At 46.9% G+C, this 24,020-nt stretch overlaps 8 protein-coding genes and 2 pseudogenes across 8 annotated transcripts, besides 12 other annotated features; all 10 read right to left on the bottom strand.

Annotated features, from left to right (window-relative positions):
* Positions 1-24,020: part of a sequence feature (sequence corresponds to BAC RPCI93-27F10) that runs on past both edges of the window.
* Positions 705-1,460, bottom strand: Tb927.3.1080 (hypothetical protein, conserved; the record flags this gene model as incomplete). Its single annotated transcript, XM_838609.1, has 1 exon — positions 705-1,460. One exon carries the CDS (start codon positions 1,458-1,460, stop codon positions 705-707), a length of 756 nt encoding a protein of 251 aa, XP_843702.1.
* Positions 1,735-3,114, bottom strand: Tb927.3.1070 (peptide chain release factor 1, putative; the record flags this gene model as incomplete). Its single annotated transcript, XM_838608.1, has 1 exon — positions 1,735-3,114. One exon carries the CDS (start codon positions 3,112-3,114, stop codon positions 1,735-1,737), a length of 1,380 nt encoding a protein of 459 aa, XP_843701.1.
* Tb927.3.1060 lies at positions 3,361-4,506 on the bottom strand (annotated as a pseudogene).
* Tb927.3.1050 (transposase of Tn10) lies at positions 4,522-5,730 on the bottom strand (the record flags this gene model as incomplete). The annotated part of the gene is made up of 1 exon (XM_838607.1): positions 4,522-5,730. The coding sequence occupies one exon, from the start codon at positions 5,728-5,730 to the stop codon at positions 4,522-4,524; it is 1,209 nt and encodes a 402-aa protein (XP_843700.1).
* Positions 4,522-5,730: a sequence feature (This Tn10 insertion is an artefact from the BAC construction and is not present in other BACs covering this region or in Tb927 genomic DNA.).
* Tb927.3.1040 lies at positions 5,845-7,038 on the bottom strand (annotated as a pseudogene).
* Positions 10,098-10,121: a sequence feature (AT_rich).
* Positions 12,268-12,308: a microsatellite.
* Positions 12,602-13,675, bottom strand: Tb927.3.1030 (hypothetical protein, conserved; the record flags this gene model as incomplete). The annotated part of the gene is made up of 1 exon (XM_838606.1): positions 12,602-13,675. One exon carries the CDS (start codon positions 13,673-13,675, stop codon positions 12,602-12,604), a length of 1,074 nt encoding a protein of 357 aa, XP_843699.1.
* Positions 12,801-12,822: a microsatellite.
* Positions 13,674-13,713: a sequence feature (AT_rich).
* Positions 13,922-13,959: a microsatellite.
* Tb927.3.1020 (hypothetical protein, conserved) lies at positions 14,401-15,882 on the bottom strand (the record flags this gene model as incomplete). Its single annotated transcript, XM_838605.1, has 1 exon — positions 14,401-15,882. One exon carries the CDS (start codon positions 15,880-15,882, stop codon positions 14,401-14,403), a length of 1,482 nt encoding a protein of 493 aa, XP_843698.1.
* Positions 15,559-15,584: a microsatellite.
* Positions 15,918-15,969: a microsatellite.
* Positions 16,753-16,780: a microsatellite.
* Positions 17,963-18,010: a microsatellite.
* On the bottom strand, positions 18,182-19,984 carry Tb927.3.1010 (hypothetical protein, conserved; the record flags this gene model as incomplete). The annotated part of the gene is made up of 1 exon (XM_838604.1): positions 18,182-19,984. One exon carries the CDS (start codon positions 19,982-19,984, stop codon positions 18,182-18,184), a length of 1,803 nt encoding a protein of 600 aa, XP_843697.1.
* On the bottom strand, positions 20,745-21,287 carry Tb927.3.1000 (frataxin-like, mitochondrial precursor, putative; the record flags this gene model as incomplete). The annotated part of the gene is made up of 1 exon (XM_838603.1): positions 20,745-21,287. The coding sequence occupies one exon, from the start codon at positions 21,285-21,287 to the stop codon at positions 20,745-20,747; it is 543 nt and encodes a 180-aa protein (XP_843696.1).
* Positions 21,403-21,427: a microsatellite.
* Tb927.3.990 (hypothetical protein, conserved) lies at positions 22,075-23,514 on the bottom strand (the record flags this gene model as incomplete). Its single annotated transcript, XM_838602.1, has 1 exon — positions 22,075-23,514. The coding sequence occupies one exon, from the start codon at positions 23,512-23,514 to the stop codon at positions 22,075-22,077; it is 1,440 nt and encodes a 479-aa protein (XP_843695.1).

Here is a 24,020-nt window from a genome sequence, read left to right as displayed (position 1 = left end):
TGGCTAGGAAATAAAGACAAGGTTGAGCAACCAAAGAACTAAAGAGATAAACGCCACACAAAGCAAAACAGTAAAAACTCGCTCTGTGGTGTCCATAGTGTTAAGGGCGAACTCCGTGCTAACGAGTGACAAAAAAGACCTGATAGGTCCCTTAGCAGGCACCTGGTGCCGGGGTACTTCCGTGTACGTCTTGGAATTGTCAGCTGGCGGATAACCCTTCCCCGCAACTTTCGCGTCGGCTGCAGACAATAGTGAGCTCATCTTGCTCGTCCTTTGGTACACGGTTAACTCGGTTTGTGAGATGTGTATTGCCCTTTATTTTTGTCTTTTCACTGTCGCACCAGCACAACACACTCTAACTTTGATACTCCTGAAGGGCAAAAGGAAGGTGGAAAAAACATAACCACAATTTCTAAAGTCGGGGTAACCCCGCGTGAAGCACAGCGTTTAGTTAAATATACACGTGCATTGCCTGGTGATGTGAAGAGAGGTAACCGCCCAAGAAATTTAAGAAACACAAGCAATTTCCGTCCCCTAAACTAAGTGGGGTGAAAACCGGCAAATGATGGAGTGATGGTTTCGCGAGCTACAGCACGCCAAGTAAAAGGAAAAAAACGCAGCCGACCACACTGAAGATGGGATAGAACCATAGCCCCACTAATATTGATGGGAGAAAAGAACTAACTTCGAATGCTCGCGCTGCATCATTCTACCGTTGTAGTTTTCTGCTTCGGAGGAAGAACACTTGGTAGCAAGAAACCAGTCCGGCTTTTGTACGCCCTCCATTCACTGTAGCGACTCATGCTTGCCTCCTTTTGAATCATGAAAGGGAGAAACAGTCCTACCCAAACCCACGCAAGAACCCCAAAGGACCCCACATGATTCGAGATGAAGCCAAACGTACCATAGATCATCATCTCCCCAAGGTAATTAGGATGCCGAATACGAGAGAAAAAACCATCAGTTATAAGACCCTTCTTTTTCTTCAACACGAAGTATTTTTGACAGTCACTGCACATCATCATTACAAGTCCAATTAAGTATACAAGAGTTGCTGCGCAGAGTGCACCCTCAGAACGCTCTGCCTTTCTTATAATTGCATTGTATACAATATACCAGTAGGGTCCCAGAACAGAGGCAAATATGGTGAGAGCCCCTGCAAACGTGATGTGTTTTTGCCACTTTGGATCTGGGAAAACAAGCTCTTTCAGTAACCAGCAGAGACCGTATCCACCATGAAGGGCGGTATATGTTATCGCCGTTGCGGAGTAGTTACCAGACTTCTTCATCAACCACAAGCAAAAGAAGAGCGTCCCGCCCTTCTGCAGATTGATGACATGGGCTGCCTTGAGGGGCCGCGGGCCTCCGAAAAGGTCATTGGCTGCGTAATCGATAAAGGCAAGCCACTTCTTAAGAAAATATGGAGAATCCGTTACCTCTTTCAATCCCTCCTGTGCCATCGAAAATACTGTTGCTTCTTGTAATGTTCCAGTACTCGTCACCCGTTATCCCTCAGCTGGTTGTTGGCTATTAATAGTTTCCAAGTAGACTCAATAGGGTGCAGATGAAAGTGCACAAAAGGCCAGCAATAACTATATCGGACTATTAACCTCCAAGCAGGGTGAAAAAAGGTACATCAGTTTAGAGTAACACGGGTTGCTCACTCGAATAAGGATCGCAGTACCGATTGATAGAACTAGGCACCCACGTCTTCTCTCTGTCACTTTTTTTCCTTTACGTAACACAGTTGAAGTCGCTCTCAATATGTTGCAAAAGCACTCGTACAAGTTGTTGCCTATCATCGATTGCGTTAAGGTCATCGTGCAATCCCACCAGACCAGCACCGCCATCTAAAAACGTTCCCAAGGAGTAATCCCTCCCGAGGCGATGATCAGTGACACGGTTTTGTGGGTAATTGTACGTCCTCATTTTGTCTGATCGCTCTCCACTGCTCCATTGATTGCACCACGTCTCATGAAGAGAAGAATTTTGGTCCTTTACACGACGTACCAACAGTTGTTGGGCGACCATCTGTAGCGCAAGTTCCTTATTTCCAAGAGCCGACCGGGACTGGTGACATTTGACTGATATACCAGATGGTTTATGCGTTAAACAAACGGCGTTGGAACTGCTTTGCATTCCCTGACCCCCTGGTCCTGACCCCCGAACGAATTCAATGTTGCAATCCTTTTCGTGAACATCAACAGAAACTGGGTCAAGCACGGGCATCAGAGTAACCACAGCTGTAGAGGTTTGCATCTTTCCATCTTGGTCGGTAACGGGTACCCGTTGAACCTTGTGAACCCCAATCTCATGCCGTAGATTGCGGTACACCCCTTCCCCTTTAACTTTAATTTTCATTCCATTTCCACCGACTGCAGGACCACCGGAACTAACGGGCTCGCCATCTCCTTCACCACCGTCCACATCAACGCTCCAATGCCTTATTTCAGTTGCGTATGCCCTATACATCTCGAGCAACTCAGATGCAAATAGAGATGCCTCCTCGCCACCAGCCTTTCCAGCAACCTCAAGCGACCATGTGTTGGTACATGATCCCAGAGCATCACTCAAATTGAGACGCCGCGTCATGACGGCATTCACGTCACTATCCATGTCACGAACCTTCTCAACGAGCTCCCGGACATCTTCTTCTACCATGAGTAATATATCCCGATCGTCGTCTGACAGAGTTTCATGTGAATGAAGTTGGTCCTTCAACTTTATGTTGTCATTAATCTTCAGTAAATGGGCTGATAGCCTCTCCGACACGTCCAGTTCATCTCTGTACTGAATATTCCACATCACGTGATTGTAAGAAGTGTCCCCGACTTTAGTGTGCAGTGAAGCCAAGTCAGCGCACTCTTGTTGTTGTTCAAGCCCCACACGCCTCATGTTTAGTCGAAGAAAGTATTCTGTGACTAGAGGATGGTGAATAGAGTCTAATAGGACCCTCGACTTTTCTGAAAGCACCCAACTGTGGTACGGAATAGTCTTAGGATTGGCTATCTTTTTAACCCCTCCGAGGGTTCCACCCGCTCCAAACAAGAGCAATGGGGCATTCCTCATACAACTAGTCTGAAGAAACAACACGCAGAGAGGACAAATGAACATAAGGCAGCTATGGCACCAACGAAGTATTACAAAAATGCGACAAACTGAGCCATTAAACAGTCAACCGACCGCTGCTACCAACATTCAATACAAAAACTACTGTATCGGTTTCGATTACCTATGTTGCAGTTCCTCTCTAGCTAATCTAACATCACCAGTATACATATCAATGAATAAAAATTTAAAACATAATATCATTCGTGTATTTGTTCACATCCACGATGGAGAATTTTTGAAAAATAAAATCTAGATATCATCCTGAACCTCAAGGAATTCTTGGAATTGCTTGTACGTTATGTCGCCGTTTTCGTCAGCTCTCCCATCGAAAAGGAGTGACACAAGCATATCCTCGTCCGTCTTAGGAACGTTAAAGTGCATTACTTCGTTCAGTGAGTGGCGGAAAACATCTCGATTTAACCGGGATGATGCGCTGTGGCAACCAATGAGGCGAAACTGCTCCTGTACGGAACCCTTCCTTTGGATCAACTTTTGGCGTAACTCAACTGCAAGCTGTTTCCTTCGTTTCACGTCCTCTGTTTTGATAGCTACTGTCTTCAGTGATTCGTCTTTTGTCATGTTTACGCTCTTTACAGAGCGCACCGTCAGTGAAGCTTCATCCATATGTTCTGAAGAGGTTATGTTCACCAAATCCATGAACTCATTAAATGAAATCACTCCGGCACTAGAAGGAACGAGGTTGTGTACGAGGAGGAGTGCTTCGTCCTCGGTTATAGAACAGCTACACGACCTTAAGAATTCGCGAACCTGACGATAGCCCAATACTCCCTTAGGAGCCAATGTACAGTAGGCTTCGTGGCCACGAGTAAATTTTAGCTGAATTTGCTGCTTGAATAAAAGAAGTAACTCCTTCAGCCGCTGCTCAGAAGGGAGTTGCTCCGTTACGGTAAGTATCCTCTTCGTCTCTTCACTCATATCGAGGAGACGAAAAGGACGCTCAAGTATTGTAATCTCCTTCCCAACCTGGAAGTCCTCTGCCGTGTAGGGAACGGTTGAGCCATCTGGCATTGGTTTCCGATAAACACCTTTTGCAAGAAACCTCCCGGCAAGGTAACCTGAGTTCCGTTCGGGTTTTTCATAAATAGACATTTCATCAGTTTCTCTAAAAAAGGATATAACAAATCTCCTCTTCTCATCACCGCGGACCAAAGGATTGGCCAACTCCGCCAAAAAATTCATGACCCTGCCCTCTTCTTTTTCAATTTTTTCAACATCACGGCGCATCGGCCTTGGATTTAAAGTTAGCCAACTTGATCGGTTTTCTCGTTCGCTCCCAAAGCCGTTTGGTGGGGGAGGAAAGAATATTATTGGCTTTTTCTCGTCGGAGGCAAGGATAGGCTTTATGTCTACACACGGTGCGAGTTCAATACCAAGTTCTGAGAGATCCCCTCATAATTTCCCCAAAGCGTAACCATGTGTGAATAAATTTTGAGCTAGTAGGGTTGCAGCCACGAGTAAGTCTTCCCTTGTTATTGTGTAGCCAGAATGCCGCAAAACTTCCATGCCTAAGCGAACTGTTGAGAGTACGTTTCGATTTCTGACTGTGTTAGCCTGGAAGTGCTTGTCCCAACCTTGTTTCTGAGCATGAACGCCCGCAAGCCAACATGTTAGTTGAAGCATCAGGGCGATTAGCAGCATGATATCAAAACGCTCTGAGCTGCTCGTTCGGCTATGGCGTAGGCCTAGTCCGTAGGCAGGACTTTTCAAGTCTCGGAAGGTTTCTTCAATCTGCATTCGCTTCGAATAGATATTAACAAGTTGTTTGGGTGTTCGAATTTCAACAGGTAAGTTAGTTGCTAGAACCCATGGCTCCTTTGCCGACGCTGAGTAGATTTTAGGTGACGGGTGGTGACAATGAGTCCGTGTCGAGCGCTGATTTTTTCGGCCTTTAGAGCGAGATTTATACAATAGAATTTGGCATGAGATTGGATTGCTTTTAGTCAGCCTCTTATAGCCTAAAGTCTTTGAGTGACTAGATGACATATCATGTAAGTTGCTGATAGGTTTCCAGTTTTCCGCTCCTAGGTCTGCATATTGTACTTTTCCTCTTACTCGACTTAACCAGTACCAACCCAGCTTCTCAACGGATTTATACCATGGCACTTTAAAGCCAGCATCACTGACAATGAGCGGTGTGGTGTTACTCGGTAGAATGCTCGCAAGGTCGGCTAGAAATTGGTCATGAGCTTTCTTTGAACATTGCTCTGAAAGCGGGAACGCTTTCTCATAAAGAGTAACAGAACGACCGTGTAGTGCGACTGAAGCTCGCAATACCATAAGTCGTTTTTGCTCACGAATATCAGACCAGTCAACAAGTACAATGGGCATCGTATTGCCCGAACAGATAAAGCTAGCATGCCAACGGTATACAGCGAGTCGCTCTTTGTGGAGGTGACGATTACCTAACAATCGGTCGATTCGTTTGATGTTATGTTTTGTTCTCGCTTTGGTTGGCAGGTTACGGCCAAGTTCGGTAAGAGTGAGAGTTTTACAGTCAAGTAATGCGTGGCAAGCCAACGTTAAGCTGTTGAGTCGTTTTAAGTGTAATTCGGGGCAGAATTGGTAAAGAGAGTCGTGTAAAATATCGAGTTCGCACATCTTGTTGTCTGATTATTGATTTTTCGCGAAACCATTTGATCATATGACAAGATGTGTATCCACCTTAACTTAATGATTTTTACCAAAATCATTAGGGGATTCATCAGTACCAAGTTCGTTCTTCATGTAACGGCGTGTTGCTTCGTCGGCATCGTATATAAAATAGGGTCGACCGTGAATATGATATGTTTCTCCCACTTTCATGTCTTCTGCCACAAGAAAGTCCCGCTTTAATATAACACCAAACGTATGCTCCTGGAAACGGATTTTGCTCCCTTCCGCACCGGGGCGAGCAACCCGCTGACGGCCCAAAATCACCGAACTGCCCATTCGCCCGGAATTTTCTTGTCTTCTCTCAATAATCTCCACAGTGTTATTCTCTAGATACAGACGAATCACAACAAAGCGAAGGTCGCCACTAAGACTTTCGCGATCGTCCCACAGGGCTAAAAATGTCAGGTGCTCATTTATGTTATGACGAAGGAAGTTTTGAGCTGTAAGAATATCTTCCGTGGGATGCTTCGTGTAAATACCAGTCAGTTGTTGTTCAATCGCACGCTTCTGGTCCATATCTTCAGATGTAGCAAGACGATGAGTGCTTTTGGATAGTTGAGCTTGCATTGTAGTGAATTTGTCAATCTCAATTGGCCACGGCAACGGTTCTGGCACTGTTTGACCAAGTACCTTCTTATAATAAAGGCGGCTTCTCGCATCCATGTCAAGAATATGATACTCTCTGCTGAATAACGTAATTGTTCCACCTATTTGGAAGTCTTCCAGCATAACAATATCATTGATGTTGTCCATTCTTCTCGGTACTTGTCTTCGGGACAGAATGGTCGATTGCACAATACCACTGTTTTGTTGCTTCGCCTCTTGCACAGATATGCTATTATCCTGTGTGTAATAACGAATGCAAACCTTCCTCACGATCTTAGTCTCAGTCCCTTCTGGAATATCTTCCACAAAGTACGCAAGAAAGGACACAACGTGATCCTTCGCGTCATCGGGGTTATCAAAGTTTACTGTCATCCAACCATCAAACACAGGCTCGTCCTCATCGACAAACTCTTCATCAATAGTTCTCATCTTATTTTCCCGATTGAAGCCACCTCCATTAAATACGTACTCTGTATGGGGGGCATAGTCTACATTCCGTGGCAACAGTAACGTGTGACTAGTTCTGTTTGTATCGCGACAAATTGGGTCATCGTGAAAATTGGCCCCCAGTGCCAACGGTAAGTTATTCTCCAAAGTAAAGTTCTCATACTTGCGCACTGGTTGAGTGCGCGCAACACTGTTCTTCATACTTATTTCTTTTACTGCAACTAATTAAAATCAGTAAATGAGCATACGCGAAAAGGAGAAAAAATACAGTGGTACCCTTAAAGCACAACATAGTGCTCTCAACAACGGCACACACAAAGGCGGAAATAACACATTTGGTTACTTAGTGATTGGGTGTTCACCGTTCGCTCAGTGCCTTCGCACGCCTGTGACCCCCAGCATGTTGAGTTTATATGTCACCCCATTTGTATCAAAACACAAACAATAATAACCCTTACTAACAGAAAAGGTGTGATAAGCAATGGTAGGAAAAGAATAAATATTTTGTATTGGTCCATTATGCGTGCGTAATTCAGTCCACCCTTTCCGCTCTTTTGGCTATGGACCCAAACATATATGTAGCAGAGGTGGCAACTCACACATGCATGCACTTCCTTGGTTTCAGAAAAAGAAGATAATTCCCCATACCTCGCGGTATGAAATGCAGCGCAACAGCTAGTAGCGGAGTCACATTTTTTTGTGTTTGTTTGTTATCCCACAACCACCCATGGCATGAGCAGTCAATATAGAGAATCTAGCGTGAAAATCTAGTCCAAAGGGCACCCTTACTTTCCATCACGCTCGTACCGTGTCGTTTTTTTTTCTTTGCTTATTTTCGATAGACCACTTCCCCCGCTAAATGGTTATATGGGGCAAGCCGTTATGTGGCAGCATACGACCGTCGGGCAATATATACGTATACATTTGCTTCTGAAACCCTACGCTTGGTACAATCGAGTGAAGTTGGCGCATAATTTTTTTATTAACGTTCCAACAGGTCCTGAACATATTTAATATCGTAAGTTCAAACACATCAACGTCTCCTACACACAGTGGTACACGAGGAGACGCCGAATTACCGTTCAGTACGCTTAAAAGGTGCGCCGTCACTCAACCGGCATCAATCCGCCGTAATTGCCGAAATAGGACCTCCTGCCCAAGTTGCGTCAGGTGTAAACCTGGCGAGTCGAGGAAGCGGCCAAACGCCTGAAGCGACGAGTGTTATACCAAGTTTTTACGCAACGCCAGTGGACGGAACCAAGTAATCTCCCGCAACACCATATCCCTAAGCGTCCAGTTAAGGCAAATTCATCAACCACGTTCCCCTCCGCTGCGTTCCCCATGCAAGCACACGAGCGACGAGAGTTTCCTGCGCAACGCATAGCACAGGTGCATAAACTCCCAACTATCAAAGAGGGTGCTCCAATACAGAAGCATTGGCAGCAAATATGTGCAGACCGGTATAGTGATCAACAAACCACCCACCACGAACACACCGGCTTACGGTAGTAATCGAACGACGAAGTGGCCACGGCGCAGAGCGCAGCAATAATGTAAAACACAACAGAGGGTCTACACTTCGCGGCGACGCAGGGGAAACCGCTGCCTCACGGCTCCCACAGATATTCAGTAAGGCAACGAAAGGTAGCAGGCACCGGCAAGGGAGAGAGCCGGGCATAACACTACTGACCCTGCACGCTGTGCTGCATGAAACCGTTGACCTCTAGGCGGGACCCCAACACACACTGCCCTGTGAGGGGAACGGGCGGAAAACCGCAACGCCGCTGGTCAGACAACATTCACAACTTGGACAAGAAGGAATAGAACGCCAAATACAGGTTCCCAAAGACAGTTGGCGCAGAAGGGTCTCCAGGGGGAACCAGGGCACGCCGGAAGAGCGCCATGACCCCTCCGAAACCACATAAACCCCACATCCAGTCACGGGATTGACGGAAACCCCCCGCAGGGCGGCACGCCCCAGGGCGTTGTCAGGGAAGGGAGATCAAGCAGCGATAGCGAGCCGCGTCAGGGCCGGGCTGTAGCACAAGCGCCAACCTCATAATACCCGTGAACGCTTTCAGCATCTCCGCCATTTTGCCCTTGCGCCCGCGTCGCCAGGGTGACGGATCGCGAAGTAGCTGTGGAACAAGTAGGTCTCGAGACAAACTTGTCGTAAGGTTCCCAACTCACCCGTAGTAATCATTACAGGGGACGTGCTAACGGTTAGGCATCGCTCGGAAAGGGGGGCGGATGTCGCCCTTAAAGCGATCGATCACTGGCATATGGGTGCGATAGCGCGTAGATAGCGAGCGAAGTGCATTGCATTGCTTGAAGGTCTGCTTAAATTGGGGAGCATACCGCAAGGGGGGACACACCCCAATACGAGCAAAGCGCCCGTCCCCACACACAGTCCGCCACCACCCAAAGTGCTACGAACTGACCTCGCCAACGTGAAAGGTGCTAACCGACGGCGCGGACACGTAACCTTACCCCCGACCACACCAAAAGCCGGCCGTGGTTTGTGTTTTTCCGGCGACGCATCGCAAGCAACAAGACCTCGGACCCCCTTTGGCACCCACCAGTGCATTGTCGAACTCACTTGGGGTGTGCACGCGGGCGGGCATGCTGCCCAACAGTCCCCACCACACGCCACACACAAGAAAGTCGTTTAGACAACCACATTTTCCTTTGCCGAGGCTCCAGGTAATGACATTTCAGTGATGACCCAGTTTCACGGAGACTGCACTCCGGTTGGGACACCCTAGTCTCAAGGTGCGGGAAGACGGGAAGTGCTTCCCGCTGCGTGGAACTGCGGTTGCTATTGACGACGGGAATCTGGCTGAAAATGAATGCGTTTGGACGGATGATTCAGTTTCAACACGGTGCGGGACGCCGCTGTATTGGTCATGGCTGGAAAATAGCCAAGTAGTGGGGCCTCAGCCCCGTGAAGACGGGACTGCGAGACTCCAGGAGGTGAAAAAAACGATGTAAAAGAGTGAACGCCCTAATAGAGGCTGGGATTTCGGGTATGCCAAGTGAGTTCGCGACTTGGAAGCGGAGGGAGCTTCTGCCTTTCTCGCCATCACTTCCGTCCGCGCTACTCTGTGTAGCCGTCGCCCTTCATGGAAAAAAAAAAACACCACCGTCAATGGAGGGTCAAACACTGAATATGTTGAATGCGTTCGTTACTCGCAGAGGGCAGGGAAGACAAAAATGTCGCTAAAAACCTCGCGCCCTACGACCCTCCTCCCCCCCCCCCCAAAAAAAAAAAAATTAATAAATAAGCAGCAGTCCTCACAGAAGCTGTATTTTCACACGAATTTTGGAAAGGAGAGAGAGCCGGTTCGTAAGGTGGAGAGGCCTTTCTCCGCCGTAGTTCCCGCTTAACACGTAATGAAGCATTCCCATGTAAGGCGAAGGAACCTCAGGGAATGAATTCAAGGACCTAGTGGAGATACGTTTGAGCAAAAGTTAAGCGCCCGCACGGGCACGGTAGTGGAGCTTCCCGGCGGTCGATCAATATCCCTTTTTTCTTTCTTTCAGCGCAGTCGCACCGGCGGAACCGGCAGGGAGGTTTTTGGGAACTGTGATTTGGCCGCAGCACCAGTGGATGGTAATAAAGACTCCACCACGGCACCTAAAAAGGGCCACCTTTTCCCCAAATTTTTCTCCACAAGTTTCAAGGATGCACTTGGAATTTCATTCGTCGGTAGGGGAAGATTATTACTCTAGATAATAAAGTTTTAAGCGAATCTGAGGATGGAGATTATTATATGGCGCAGGACAGGGCAGGACGCGCTCGCACCGCCGAAAAGACGGAGCGATGACTGTGCCACTGAAAGCTTGGAATGACGATGAGGGAAGGGTTGGAAAAGAAAAGGGTGATAGTGGAGGGTAAAAGAGAAGGTGACAAAGGAAAGAACGCATGTGCGCATTTCCTTTCCAATGTGATCCCCTCAGTGATAACATACCGGCCACCACCACCTCCTTAAATTGTAACTGAGAGAGGGATGTAGGGGTCGTGTGACTGCTTACATTCCTCACTCCAGGCATTGCCGCTACAATACAGTGGGCATTCACGTCGCATGTCGTTCGCCATTGCTATTTCAGTTTCCAAGTGATGGGGCAAGTGTTTCAGCCTCATCTCAGAAAAAAAAAAAAGATGGCAAAATAGTATACGATACCGTGTTAAGATCATCCCAAATGGTCGCGCGGACCGAACGCGAATCCCCCCCCCCCCAAATACACAAGTAAAGAAAAAAAGAAAAAAAAATATATATGCGAATTCTCTCAGTAGAGAACTCGATATGAATTGCTTAGGGAAGGGACAGAGAATGGAGTTGGATTACTCAGCCAGGGATAACTTGTATTTGTGCTCGCGTCATGTTGTGTTTCAGACTAGAGGTGTCATTTGCACAGATAGATTCACATCATTGTTCCAACGGAAAGAGTAAATAAGGGGCGACGAATGATAGGGTGTGAAGGAAGTAATAAATAATTCAGAATCAAACGAAGTATAAGTTTCGTCAAGACATTTCCTACGACAAGAGTGAAACGTTATAGTCATCAGTGGTTTCATTTGTGGTAGCGGTGGTGGCGCCAACACCGCATCATGGCAGGAAATCGTAGCGACTGGGATCTGTCCACAAGCTGGGAGAAATATTTTCCTTCTTCGCTTTCCCTGGGAATGCCATTACTGCCTCGATTTCCTTGCAGCATATGAAACTCATGGCCTCCAATATCTATAATTTTTTTATTTGCTTTACTGTTAGCTAAATAGATGGGGTGTTATGTGGCCTTAGAAAGAGGGAAAGAAAAATTAGAGTGACAAGAATGAAAAGAGGTTAACAAAAAAAATGATTTTGCAAAGTTCTCTGTTGAAAACAAAGAAACTAATGCGCCTTGAAGAGTGGTCCCCCTCCTCTTATAATCGCTTCTTCTGTGTGAAAACATGTTGCAATGCAAGCATATCCTTCCTTAGATAGTCATAACGCGTTCATTATACCTTAAATCACTTCCGAACACAAATGCCTATATTATTTTTAGTCCGCATATTACTCCTCCCCACGTCAAGTAACGCTCTAATCACCTTCCCCCCCCCCCTAACGCACTGTTTATGATGTGATATTTCCACGGTCGTTACTTTTATCTCCCCTTTTTGTTTTCACTTATTTCTTGATGTTCACTGTGCATTTGCAACCTCTTTTGAATGGTTGCTTCGTATTATTCTTCCGCTTTACTGTTAGCGGAAATATTTCACATTTAAAATGATCCTTTCACGCTGGACAGTTGCTTCGGGAACCCTCTTCTTTTCAATGAAGGTATTACACTTTCCTTAACTTCCCTTCGTTGCGGCATGGGGAGGGCGAACAAATGATTTATATGACGGAGGGTGCGCAGCGATCGTATCGAACGAGTTAAACGGCATTCTTCATTCTTTGATTTTTTTTTCCTTTCTTTCTTTCTTTCTTCATTCCTCCATTAATAAACTTTTAAAAAAAATTTTCCTTTTTCTCTCTTTCATAACTTTTTTTTTATCCTGCTTTTCCATCGCCCACCCCTCCTCAAGCCACTCTTGAAGGTGACCTCCGGTTTGTCGAAGGTTGTGTGTTTGCTTCCATTTATAATCCCTCAGCATTAAACATCTTTTGGCACCCCATCATCCACTTTTGGGTGAAAAACCCGCCCCTTCCCTCTCCATGCGGTCGTGTTTCCTCCGTTAAAAAAAGAAAAAAAAGAAGAAAAACATCAACGGAAAGTCTCCTCATCTCCGCAGTTCCTCCCACTTGCAGGGTTCCGCCGGTGCTGCGGAAGACCTCGGGGGCCCGCGATTCCTACGACCCGCACCGCCTTCTTCAGGTGGCGCATTTCCCTCACCAGCAGCTGCTGTCACCATTGGAGGTGCCTGCACCATCGGTTCATCGCGCCAATTCGCAAGACTTCCAAAACTTTGTCCCTTAACTCCACCACCACCACCACCACCACGTCCACGGCGACGGTCCAAATCGGTTTCACTTCGGCGGTTTTCCCGCAGCGTCGGTTGAAACTCCGGTTGGGCCGTTGGGGCCTCCGTGCGCCAACTGGAAAAATCCGGTGGACCAACAGGACTGAGCAGACCTTCATTTGGTCGTGTAGCAGTTCCTAGCGTATCACGGGAGAGGTCGGATAGTACATGCAAGTCGTTTCGGCTTCCAAACCCGGAACGGCTGCCCAAATCCTTTTCCCTCTCATTCGGTTGCGTAGATCCAAACGCATCACGAGTTAAGTTAACGTTCTGAAGTGCAGGGTTTTGTTGGGGTTGTCCCGCATTTTGGCGAGAAAGTCCACCACTATGGCCGCGTAACCGTTCCACCTGCTTGGGCGTGGCTAAATCTACGTATAACTTACGCCCTTTAACAAGTGATTGGTCCATCGCGAGGGCAATAAGAAGGGCCTGAGGCGTTTTAAACTCTACAAATGCGAAACTTTTACCATCCTGATTAATAAGCCGTGATGTCACAACAACATCTTCGTGAAAGTTACGCAGAAACTCCTCCTCGGTTGTTCCGTTGCGGAGGTTTCCAAAATGCGCTACATATGGTGGCTCCAGGTCTTCTATTCCCCTTCGCCGTGTGACTTGCTCCGATGGGGCCTCGCGGAAACCACCGCTTTCAACTAGAACATTGTTGGCTGTACGACTGTAATCCCTCTTGGCAAGTTTCTCTTCCAACACCTGCTCCTGCGTTTTTTCCTGAGGCACCACAACTGCCCAGTCTAAATTGTCCTCCGGGATGTAGTCAACATTGAAGTCCACAATATTAAGCGTCTTTCCACGCCCTCCTTTCTTTTTTGCCGGCATATTTTTTGTTTACTTATTTATTATAATTATTTTTTTTTCGGTTATATAATTATATATCGTTTGTTTTCCCCTTTAATTAGCCACTGCTCGTATGGTACACGCGCACTCTGATTACACAAATATAGGGGAAAAAAGTTTTTTTTGTAAAAAATTCCAGTCATTAGACAGAAAGGCACCGATAAAAGATTTAGTATAATGAAAGTATTTGACAGGACCAACTAATGGTATGAATGTAAATGAAATTCGAAAAAAGAAAAAGAACAAAAACAAAAACAAAAACAAAACAAAGGCGGACAGGCAAAACACTACCCAAGTAGACGAGCACCGAATCTTCACAGGCATAAAAGCATCAACTTTTCCCTTATATATATATATATAGAGAGAGAGAGAGGGGGGGGAAAAAAGGAAAAAGTGAGCTCCTCGGTGCACAGAAGAAAAAAAAATTACAATAAAATAACAAGAAAGGAATGGAAGGGAAACTAAGGTACATATAACACCAAGAGGCTTTCCCCTCCGAATCTCCTCCTGCTTGAGAAACACGTCTTGCGGGCAACTACTCGGGTGTTAGAAGGAGAGGATCCGGCCTGTCATGACACCACCTTCTTTTTTTGTTTTGTTTTGTTGTCGTTGTTGTTGTTCTTTATTATTTTTCCCCCTTTTCGTCTCTTTTGAAGGAAACACACCGTTTCCCCGCAAGAACGTCTACCGAATTTGTATGTGAAACTTCACTTAGTTTCGTATTGCTCGGTGTCGTGGCATTTAAGAGCTGCTTTAGCCTCGCTCAAACCACGCTCCATTAGAGATACAAGCGATGCATCACCTTGCCTGAGACAATTTGCCCGCACACCTTCCGCCTCCCTAATGGTATCTTGCAAAGCCGTGCGGTTGTTTATTTCTCCAGCCGTTGCTGTGGCGAGCGCACGACATAACGCGCCATATTCATCATCAAACTCTCCCTGACGCCATTGTTGGTTGTCATGAAGAACTTTGTATGCATCTTCAAGTTTCTTTAACTTGGCATTCATCTCACTGATTTCAAGCCGTAATTGCGCCACGCCGTTGTCGAGTGGAGTCGACATCCCACCGATATTTCCCTCATCTCCCCTACTTTTGTTACTTCTGCTAACGCTAGTATTTGGTGATGGTGTCACTCTTCCAGTAGCGCTACCACTTAAATGAGAGCGCAAACGGTATTGCAACTCCTGGTGCTCGCGAAGCAATTTTGACTTTTGTGCCAAAAGTGCCCCCTTTTCCACCCGCCACGCCTCCAGCGTTTCTAATTCCTCTTGTTTCCATTCCTTGCCTCTAGTTTTACTCACAACATCGGTTTCACCCGCATAAGTGCATTTGCCATCACTGGTGGATTCCATTGCACTGAACCCCCTCGCAATGCACAACCGCTCATGTTCTGCGGCTTCTCTCGCTATAAGTACTTCCAACTCATGCAGCAGGGAACGCATTGCGACCCTCGTTTCTTGTAGGTGCTGTTTGTGCCACTCGACGTCGGCTGTCGTTTCGATAGGTTTTGCCCACGCATCAACTTCCTGTTGGAGAAAATAAAAATCCATACGGACCTTTTCCCCATTTACCGGTAGTCGTGGACCAAGCGTAAATCGTGTTGGCGACTCACACATCTCTGGAACCGCGGGAAGCGGTGATTGTTCTTCCACCTGTGTAACTTCTCTTAGTTCAGTGCCTTGCGGGGTGGAGGGCGCGGCACCACTTGTATCTGCTGAAATGCTGCTACATTTTCTCGGTGTCACTTCCTCAACAACATATTCATCAAATGGCAACAACCGCGACACTCCATTGGGTTGTCCTGTTGCTAAAACTCTGTGCATCACCGGGTGTGGTGTCGGAAGTGGGGCAGTCGATGGTATAATATCATCATCATCATCGTCATCATCATAATGGGCAGCAGCACTGCACGGCAGTTCCATTTTCGCTGAGGGGGAAACATCTTGTGTGCTTGGTGTATTAACTAATGAAAACCCTGGTGGCGCATGTTCACACTCATCTGTCCCCGCAGAAGTCGTTTTCCTGGTTACAGAAAAGTAACGAGAGCACGATCTTTTGGGTGTTCTGCGCGGGGGGCCGCCCGCCAACCTCACACCTTCAAAAAGTAACGGGCCGCGAGTTTTCGGTATTGGCGGTGGTTCAACGTTGGTGTCATCCGTTCGAACGCTGCCTTCAGAACCCGAAAACATCAGCGATGTATTTGTGATATTTATTCCCCCTTCCAATATATATAATTATATATATATATATATATATATATGTATGTTTATTTATATGCGCTCTTACACCCTCTTTTTGCTTGTGCCTTAGCGCCCACCACTTACTTCTATTACTACGCTTCAAACGAAATAAAGGACAGCCCAGGCGATACAGAGACAAAAGGCAAAAAAAAACGAAAAGAAGGAAGAGAAAGAGGCCGCAGCGTGCGTGCGTGGGTGTGGTTGTGTTTGTGTGGAAGTGACAAAGAAAAATTGTGAAACAAAAGAAAACAGAGATACGAACGTGAAAGAGCGCATGGCGCAGCACACACGTGTCAAATCCCCGCCCCAATTAAAAGGAAAATACTTGACGGACTTGGGAGGAAACCCATCGGGGCGGGCACGTCATCAACTGATGTACGAAGTGAAAGTCTCCAAGTTTTGCCTTTCATGTACACTTTCAAACTGAGAACCGACAACGGAAGGTGACCAAACAAAGAGAATGGATGAGTGAATGAGTGAATAAACCAATCAATCAAACAGTCAAGGGGAGAAGGAAGAAAAAAAAAGGAAATAACGATGGAGACATAATAGCCGCACGGATTGCGCATGCTCACACGGTTTCATATGGAATTTTTAGCTTGCCAACACAACCACTTATGCGTGCGCTTGTATGGGCCCCTTTCATCTCCTTCCGTCCACCCATCTTTTACACTCCGTTGATCGTCCTGCACATCGCGGATGAAGTTTTGACGAAAACGACCAACAACACATAAAAGAAAGAAAAAAGATAAAAAAAAAATGATCATAATGATTATAAAAATAGAGAAGGAGGGTCATATTGCTTTTCTTTTTCTTTTCTTGTTTTGTTTTGTTTTGTCTTGCTTTGCATTCCGATGGTGAGTACCGAGTTTGGTTAATGTTTTGCCGCTACACTACACACAAAACCCATCATGCAAACACAAAGATAAACGTACACAGCGCAGAAACACCCTCAGTGGGCACACACATTTGCACACCAAGAAGCGTAGAGCAATGATTACCTAATTACATGATGCCCAACACACCAGAGAAGCAACCAAATACCTTCAGCATCCGAAACTACACTTCTACATTCACATATATACATTGTAATTGCTTCGTAAGTTTCTTTTCCTTTTCCTTTTCCCTCCTTTCTTTTCGGTTTTGTTTTATTATTATCATTCGTTGTTGTTGCTGCTGTTCCTTTCCCCTCTCCTCTCTCGTGTTATGTTGAGCACTTATATTGACAAACCAACAAAAGCTCTCAACAATAATGTGCTTAACTGTGTGGCGTCCTTTTCATCTCATCTCCTTCCTCCGCCGCTACTTCTCCCTCTCAAACTGTATGTCCGAACAAATAAAAGAAACAAACATCAAAAATGACGAAAACTAATCAAAAAGGGGAAAGGGAGCAAAGCAGAATAGAGTGGAGTGGTGAAGTAAAAGGAAAAGGAAAAAGAAAACAAATAAACAATCCGTGGTAAAAAAAGGCCCCACTCAGGCACGTGCCAACTATACTCTCATGTCAGCAGATGGGATTGCGAGTGACCCGATGGCACAGCAGCTGTTTTTCACTTTCATTTTCATTTTTTTTTGTTTCTAGAGGGAACGAATAGATATCTTTCATTCCCCGCTTTCGCCCGTTTATTACTGTTGGGTTTAGCTTAGATATTCCGTCTTTATATCCCATTTTATCTGTGTGTGCAGTGGGTAAGTGAAGGCGAAAACAACCAAAAGCGAAATGGCCAACACTCTGTAGAACATTGAGTAGCAAGGAAAATTCGGTTGCAAGCCACCACACCTGGTTAGAAAAGTTTGTTGCTAGCATGCCACTCGATTCGACGCCGCAAGAATTCCCTTCTGGGAAGTGGTAAAGACTTGCTAATTTATTCCTCACACTCCAACCAATCATCGGATGTCATTGCCTTCGCAAATGTGCACACAGACATATACGCGCTTCGACTTATTACTTTTCCTTGGCTTACAAACCAAGTTCATTTCCTCCTATTTTATTCACACAAACTATTCACACATTTCATTTTTTAAAAAAATATAAATATATATATATATATATGTATAGATATAGATATATAAATATTTTTTCCCCCTTTGTGAGCCTTTTAATTCCCTTTTCGTATCATAACTCACATTCGCTTCGGATCTCCAGCATGTCAATGCTACCGTCGACTTCGACTCCTGATGCCCCTCTTTTCGTCACGGGCACCGGCAACACCCGCGAAGTCGCTCAGGCAATTTTCACAGAACCATTTTAAGCAGTCGATTCCTTCTCTGAAGCTTGTTCCTCCCTCACTTCTTCCTTTTCTTCCACTGTTTCGCTACGGTTCACACTCGCGTGCGGAGAGGCCCTATTGGATCCGTCAACAGTTGGTGGTGCGACGGCGCTGTCGGCTCTGGGCTCGGGCTCCTGCTCGGAATCCCTTTCCACGGGCGCAGAAGCTTCATCCCCCACTCGCCGTCGGTTGTCAGGTTCAGCATCCTCCTTTACTTCTGTCGGGAGTTCCCCTTTAGTATCGGTCACATTTCGTCCTGTTAGACGCCTGGCGTTTGAGTCAGCGGCACTTCCTTCAGCATCAACGGCATCTTGCGTGAGAGCAGCTCCCCTTCCAGACGGCCGCGTCGCAGCGGACTCAACCGAACCCCCTTTATTGAACGGTCTCCGCGAAGGAGAAGTTGACCCACTTGCCATTCGCCCCGCTGCGTCAGCCGGAACAATGCTCTCCTCATTAATCTCTTCATCAGTAACGACAGCCGCCGCATTCATTGCTTGCAACTCAGTGCGCTTGCGATATGACATTTCGACGAACACAACGTGTTGAGGAGGAACACTGCGGCGGTTACGCCTACGCCCCGCGCGCATTGGGGCCTCTTTGTTTTCGGCTCTCCCGGCCGCCAATGGCACGGCGGTTCCTGACGCAGTACTGGGTCGCGCAGCAATTGGCCCAGTTGGAATGGTGGGCACCACTGCTGATCCAAAGCACCGGCGTTGTACTGTAGATCGGTGGATCAGGTTATTAGTACCGACTCGAGGAGTATGGATGGACGGCGCGCGACCCGTCCGGGGAGTACGAGGCCCGCGACCCGCGGAAATTCGGTCCCCGAGGCTCAGGGCGCGTGTTGCACTAACGGAGTGTGCGATGGCAGACCGCGACAGAGGCGGAACCGTCATGTTTCGAGGCGTGGCACTTGAAGTGGGGTTTTCATTTACATCGGCGGCACCTCGCGTCCTCCGAGTCTTCGACGTCGACCTCGAGTCTTTCGCAGCTCTTGCGGCAGCTCCTGAGATTGCCTTATAATAAGGTGTTGGTGCCTCCTTGTAGTTCGTCCTCCTCCTGTTCTGGGGCGCAGCTGCTGCCTGTTCCGAAGCCTCATCCGTGACTAGAGAAGCCACGGCCTTCGGTAACTTCTTAACCTTCTTCTTTGCAGATTTCTTTTCTTTCTTTGATGTATTTCCATTTATATCTCCAACATCGCACTCGTCACGGGCTGCAGCCGCAACCTCGTCTTCTTCACCTGGTCCGTTCTCATGACGCGCTCTGAGAGCCCTTGTCTCGTCAAAAGGGTGGTCATCCAGAATACTCTGCACCTTATCCGGTGTGGCGTTCTCTTCCAGCGACAGCACTAACTGCACAAAAAGTTTATTGCCGTCTGCGCGCAAGCTGGATACGCGGATGCAAGTATCCGGCAGATTTGTTGCTTCCACCGCCTCCCTATGGAGCGTTTTCTGGACAGCATCGTAGGAGACGGAAAGAAGCTCTGACCACTCGCCACCCTCAATAATCTTTTGATACAATGTAACGGCAGCGGAGTCATCATGTCCTCTTGCCTCCGCCTCCTCACTCTCCACCCCGTTTCTGTTTTGAATTTCGTCGGAATCGCTTCGTTGGTGCTGTACAGGCGCCTCCGCTTCCGCTTCAGGCTCATCTCCGTCGGATTGAAGTGCGTTTGCACTGCGTTGTTCCTGCAGAGCCTCCTGCGGGGTTGGTTCCTCCGCTGGTGGGTTAGTCCTATCGACCGTATCCACCACACTACCAGTCTGTTCCTCGACCAACATATTCTTGCAGTCACGAAAGAGTTGTTGTACTGGATTTTATTGTATTTCCGTCTTTACTCTATCCTTTCCTCCCCGTATTCCTTTGTTTTCCTCCTACTTGCTACTACCGTGCTCAGTACGTCCTTCCTTTTTTTTTTCTTTCCTAAGTATCAATGGCGATATTAATCACAAGTATATATACTTTTTATTTCCCTTCGGTACCAATTAGGCGAAATGTGAGAAAAGATGCTCAAGTTGGTTTGTTAGAATCATGAAAGGAAACAATGGCGCCCCGCTGCAACCATGCGGTGCATGGGAGTTAATTGTCACGACACCTTTTCCTCTTCTTGTCGTTCCCATTAAACAAACAATCACACATTAACTACAACAAGGACGCGATACATGCTCACGCAAATGAATTGAAACCACCTTCACACACACTCAACAGATACCAAAGCTGTCGCAGGACTATGTCTTGAATTCAACAACAATTTTCCTCGTCATTCTCCCGAGGCGACTGTTCACACATGGATGTTCAGTTCATCCACCCATTCACGCCACGCCACGCTATCCGCTCTCATATCAACGAACACTCAAAATGTAATGTTCAACATCACTTTTTCTCCCTTTCCCCTTGTCACACATTCGCCCCGGTACGTGAGGGAACGACACCCATCTTTAAAACGAACCCACGCGTCCACACGTTACGTTGGGTTGCTCCCGACGCTCAGGTCAGCCATACGCCCCAATACACGCGTATGCACACGCAAACGGTTCAACACTATTCGGTTTCTCCAGCCCCTGAACTCAAACTCACTTCAGTTCCCACCACGTCACTGAGTTCCTTTTCAAGTCTCTCTTCCAATGAATGCCCGTCAGCATCTGCGCGCCATTCCACACTGCCGGTGGCAGATGTTGTCATGTCGTAATGATGCGGGCCCGATAGCGGCGAAGAAAGCCATAACTGAACATTGGGTGCCTGTTTATTAAGTACAAATGTCCCCCTCGATGTCGTTTCGATCACAAGCACTCCACCGGCGAGGTTCACATCCTCCAACGTGTCCGTGTCGCCAATTGTCTCCAGAGCGCTCTCAACTCGCTCAAGAAAAGTGTCAGCTGCGGTGTTGTAAGCGACGTCGGTGAATCCATCCATTCCTAACTTCGCGGGGTGCCACCCTTTGGACTCGCATCTCGCTGTCGTGGTGCTAAATTGTCTTTCTTTCCTTCCACTTCCTGATGTGGTTGGTTTTGCGCGTCCATGAGGACGGAGGTAAACTAACGACCGTAGCACTGCACTGGTGGTGGCGCAACATGTGCGCCGCATCCGCTGTTACAAAAAAGCTCCACTCAGTTGCTGATGTACAGATGCTGGTGTGAACAAACACACACCAGTTTATGATTACACCCACTATCACCACACTGTCCGTGTCAATGCTCGCTTTTTTTCTCTTTTTTTTTTTTTTTGCACGTATATGTAAACAATATGAAAAAAAAGGAGGAGGCAACAAAAAGGAGTGAGAAGCGATTGGGTAGCATAGTGGGACGTCGCCATGAGGCCCGAGAAGACACTCATACCCATCTCTAGGGCTTGGCAGGTCAACACATGTGAAATTAACGACAGAGACGCAAAATAAATATAATAGACCAAAAGTGATAAGTATAGAAATGAGGCAATAAAAAAAAAAGAGAGTAATGCACGTATACGTTACCCAACCCAAAGAAAAGTGTTTTTTCTCTCTCTCTATATATATATATGTGTATTGCAGCACTGACCAGTGGACGCACTGATCCCCCTAGTTCATTTATGAGTACTTAATACCTGTTTCCCATTGAGTAGGGAACTCTTTTTTTTTTTTTGTGCACCAACTGCAACTCTTATTCTAATGGTTGATCATTAAATCTAGTTCCTTTGAAGTGTGCACTGTACCGGCTCAGTGCACACGAAGCATGACGATAAATATTAGACTAGTCATCTCAAATTCACAAAACACGCATTCCTTTGCGCTCACCTACGAAAATGCACATTTACGATCCCTCTATGGATGTATCAAATCCGTTACATCCCACAATGGTTAACTTCACCCGCAAACCGCATCCATTTTTGTCGCCCCTCAAAGTTGACGCGCCGCCCTCTTTTGCAGTACATTTTCAGCCCACAAACCACGCGCCACCGTTGACACATCGTTTGAAGTGCGCCATGGGCCCACACGCCGGTGGTCCGCCTCATCATCAGCTTGAGGCCACTTCTGTTTTGCTTTTGCTTCACCCACCGCATTGAGAAGACGCCGCGCCACATTTTCCAGCCTGCGCTCCTCCAAACGGTTTCTGCATTCCCCACCCTTTTGAGGACCTCCGACGTCACGGCCGCTTCCCCCTCCTTTGGGGCGATTGGGTGAGTTTTGTCGACCATACAAAAGCTGCGCACGAACTCGGCGCTCCACGTCATCGTAAAGCATCGGTGTCCACGAATCCGATGGCCCCTGACGAGGGTGCTGACTTTGGTGCGACTCGTGTTCCTTTACTAATCCACCACGGCGCTTTTTCAACAACTTTTGAGCTGGAGCTTTGAGCGATTGTTTACTTCTTGTGTGCAACCTGCTGGACTCCCGAACTTCATCACAGTCATCATCCCCACTGCTATAATAGTTGTCCTGTTCCTCCTTAAAATGGCCCCTCTTCCCCCATTTCCCATGGCCATCTTTACTATCATCGCTGAGAATATAACGAAGCTTTTCGCTATCACGTTCTACAAGTCGTTCCAGTAGTTCCACTCGCCGTTTTAATGTGTACTCCTTCGACTCATACATATCCTTCATGGCACTCAAATGATTTTCATGAGCCTCACGCTGCTGCTTCAACTTCTTCTCCAGAGCAGTGCATCGCTGCTGAGCCTCCAACAAGTCTTCTCGAACCTCTAACTCCCTCCATCCGGGAAAAACGGATTGTTCGCCTCTCCCAGCACCGCACTGCTGCTGCAGTTCCCATGACGACTCGCGCTTTGATAAGCCGCCTTCCATGGAATAATCCTTTTTGAACGATCTCGTAGCTGGAGGATCATACCCACGTCTATTTGCCTCCCCTTGAAGGCGCCTCATTATAATCCTCCTGCACTGTTCCAAATCCCCGGCAAAATCTTGCACAAGGAACTGCGTTGACTCCCGAAGAATGCGCAACTCACCGCGCAGCTCCTTCACAGTCCCGTTAAGGCACGTTGCCAAAAGTGACCGAAATGTATCTATACGTGAGCGCAAACCAATAAGGGCCTCCTCCATACCATCGTTATGAGAATCGAGACGACGAAACATTTGACGCACTTTCTGAAGTTGTTGGGTTGCTGTCGGTGGTTCAACCTCCTTTACATCATTGTCATGACATGCCCCCTTGACCCTTGGCGTGCTTGGAGGTATCACCGCAGTTTCTGTACGATACGAAGGCATGGCGGGTGCTTTACTGTTCGGAGGGGGACTTCCATAATTTGAGTCCCCTCCTGCCGTCCTCGGGGAAATGCAACTATTTGATCCAGTTGCATATTTTGTGAAGGCATCGCCCATATATTCTCTACTATGGTCGGAAAATCTATTTATTATTTCATCAACATCACTACCAAAAGCTGATGAATCGCTTGAAGAGGAAATACGATCCGGTCGGTCCGTCGTTGTCCGTTGCGAAGGTGATCGATCCATTTCCCCCCTCCTTCCTGACCCTTCAAAAAAGCATACAAAACTACAAAAAGGAAACGCAAGGAACACATGAAAGGAAAAAAAAGAAAAAGAAGCAAGAAGTTAATGATTAAATTAAGAAGGGAATAACAAAGAAATAGTCCCTGCGAAAAGGTAAATAGTGAAGTAAGTCTCAAAAAAAAAAAAGAAATGAACACGCGCTTCTCGGAGTGGGATGGGAGGGGGAAGTAGCAAAACAAAATAAGCATGCGTATCCGATAGCAAATCAAGTGCGTGGTGTGCCACTAAAGGAAAAGAAGGAACATGAAAGAGCAATGAGCCGGTAACTCAGCAGATGCAATTATAATGGCACAAATAAAAAGAACGAGCATCTGTGG

This window comes from Trypanosoma brucei, chromosome 3 (assembly GCF_000002445.2).
Source record: "Trypanosoma brucei brucei TREU927 chromosome 3, complete sequence".
NCBI lineage: Eukaryota > Euglenozoa > Kinetoplastea > Trypanosomatida > Trypanosomatidae > Trypanosoma > Trypanosoma brucei.
The sequence above is the reverse complement of the archived record's forward strand: the minus strand, read 5'-3'. Positions and strand labels throughout refer to the sequence as shown.